The following is a 2,592-nucleotide window of genomic DNA, read 5'->3' as shown; positions in this document are numbered from 1 at the left end:
TCGAATCGTATCGAATCGTATCATTGGCTGAATAGTGGCTTCTCAATTTTGGTATCTAGTAGATTGGGTACAGAATAACCCGGACTCTGTCTGGCTCGATATTGAAGCATACAATTTAGGTAAACCGTTACAAGTTAGCTAGTCTCCCATTTATCCTAAATCGGAATAAATTAGAGGTTGCAGATGCTAATTTCATTGTTAAATCCAAACTAAAGGTTCGGGACAAAATTAAGAAATGGGGAAAAAAGAACTGATGTTTTATCTCCAATTACTCCAATATAAAGAAATCTCCCAGGTATGACAGATAATGGGTTTGCTCTGTGGGAAAGTTCTGGTATCACAGCTTTGAAAGACTTATTTAAAGGGGACAGAATGATTTCATTTGACCAATTAAGATTGAAATACAAGTTATCACACACATCTTTTTAGGTTCCTACAAGTCAGAAGCTTTATACAGAATCCAATTCGGCATAAATTTACTCTGGAAATGTCACCAACTGAACAACTACTATACAAAATACATAGCAATAAGGCTGTAGTACTAAGACTAACAATACAATTATGCAAACATGGGCTCAGGACCTTGGGCTGGTAATAGAAGAAGCTAAGGAGGCAGACATATGGGAGCATGCTAACAACATATCCATATGTAATAGAGCAAAGGAATCACAATTTAAGTTACTGCATCGCCTTCAGATATCACCTGAACTCAGACATAAGATGGATCCAAAGAAATCAGCGGAAGGGGGGTATAAATGTAAAAAATGTTGTATATGTGAATAAGATGTGACACATAATTAATAATAAAGTTATGCTACATCTTTTTTTATCCCAGGCCAACTGTTTAAAAATGAACCAGCTCCCCATGAGAGAGGAAAAAAAAAACTTTCAAACATATAGTACTCTACGTAGGTAATAATCACAATAATCTTTAAACATTCATGTGGTCACAAAATGGCAGGGTCAGCCAGTTGGTCCAGAGTGAAATATCTCAACAAATATTGGATGGATTACCATGACAGATTTTCATAGTTCGTGTACAATGTATTATTATGACTTGTGTGATCCCCTGACTTCTCCAGCAGTACCACCAGCAGGTGAGTGATAAAAGATTTATGAAAATTGTATCAGACATTCCTCTCAGGATGAATTGTAATAAACTTAGAGGTCCTCAGACTTTCCTTGTAGTGCCATCGTTGGGTCGGAGTAAAAAATGTTGTCCACTACTTAAACAATTATGTACAATTTTATTTTGCAAGCTAAATTCTCATATCTACATACGTACAGCATAAATTTGTTTTTGCTGTGTCTGATAAATACATGCACAGTGATGATCATGAACACTAACTTTCTGGAAAAAATTATTTTCTGTAAAATAAAATAAATTTGGGTTTGCTCCGTCGGTGGAGCTGGCGACCCATACGGAGTTGCTGGAGTGGCCTGGGTTCGGATTCGACTTGCGGCCCTTTGCTGCGTGTCATCCCCTCTCTCTCTGCCCCCCTTTCCTGTCTATCTTCAGCTGTCACTATCTAATAAAGGCAATAAAAGGCCAAAAAAAATAACTTTAAAAAAATAAATAAATAAAATAAATTTTACTTGATTGAGCTGTTACTTATTGGCTGTGACCAAATTAATGTAATAAATTTGCCTAAATCCGTAGTTTATATGTAAGCAAGTGCTGTCATGTATTGTCAGGAAGAGACAGCTCAGTGCATCATGAGAAATTCCCCTAGACCTTTAGCAGCATAACCAAGGAATGGTTCAGGACTCACCTGAGCCAGCCCTAACTATAAGCTTTATCAAAGAGGAACGTCTTAAGCCTACTCTTAAATGTGGAGAAGGTGTCTGCCTCCCGAACAAAAACTGGTAACATTGCAAAGCTGCTAGCATGGTTGTAGCTTCTTATTCTTGTTTTTTCCTCCTCTGTAGAAACAGCTGGCCAGCCTGCTGATGGACCTCGGCTGCATCAGTTCAGGTCTGCTTATTTATGAAAAGCTGGAGCTCTGGGAGGATGCAGTTATCTGCTATGAGAGGCTAGGCCAACATGGCAAGGTACACACACACACACACACACACAAACAAACAGAACCAAGCAATGAGCGCAGCAATGTTGGAAGGTGGAAGAAGACTTTAAACTAGTGATTGAGACCATAAACTCATCAGGAAACTAGAGAACTAGAGTCATTACCCTATAAGACTCAATCCTGTCAGAGTTTTGTTTCAGCCCAGGGAGTTTCCCCCCTGCTGACCATTATATAGAATGCATATGAAAATATAAATACATATCATATCTATATCTTAATCACTTCAATAAGGACATCTGGAACATTAAGACCTGAGCAACAGTTTGTCCAGTCAGTCAGTCAGTGAAACTATAATGTATATAGTTGTAACAAAATATTAGCTCAGCAGCTAGAGCTGTCAACAGGATCAGTTTAGACGGTATCTGGTATCTTCAGCCTTAAAGGACAAGTGTGTAGGATTTAGTGACATCTACTGGTGTAGCTACAGATTGCAACCAATTGAATACCGCCTACCTTGGTATTATGACGACCTGGGAATAAGAACGGGCTGTGAAGTGTGTGGGAGAAA

At 38.5% G+C, this 2,592-nt stretch overlaps 1 protein-coding gene across 1 annotated transcript in view; it reads left to right on the top strand.

The window, feature by feature from the left end:
* Positions 1-2,592, top strand: part of ttc27 (tetratricopeptide repeat domain 27) — a gene marked incomplete at its 5' end in the record, with an annotated part of 25,240 nt that overhangs the window by 8,427 nt on the left and 14,221 nt on the right. Inside the window, 1 exon segment of the mRNA XM_035659395.1 lies at positions 1,930-2,052. Within this exon segment, the coding sequence (XP_035515288.1) occupies positions 1,930-2,052 (123 nt within the window).

This window comes from Morone saxatilis, unplaced genomic scaffold (assembly GCF_004916995.1).
Source record: "Morone saxatilis isolate NCDOM2014 unplaced genomic scaffold, NCSU_SB_2.0 Contig17, whole genome shotgun sequence".
NCBI lineage: Eukaryota > Metazoa > Chordata > Actinopteri > Moronidae > Morone > Morone saxatilis.
Note: the sequence above shows the minus strand (reverse complement) of the source record. Positions and strands in the feature narration are given on the sequence as shown.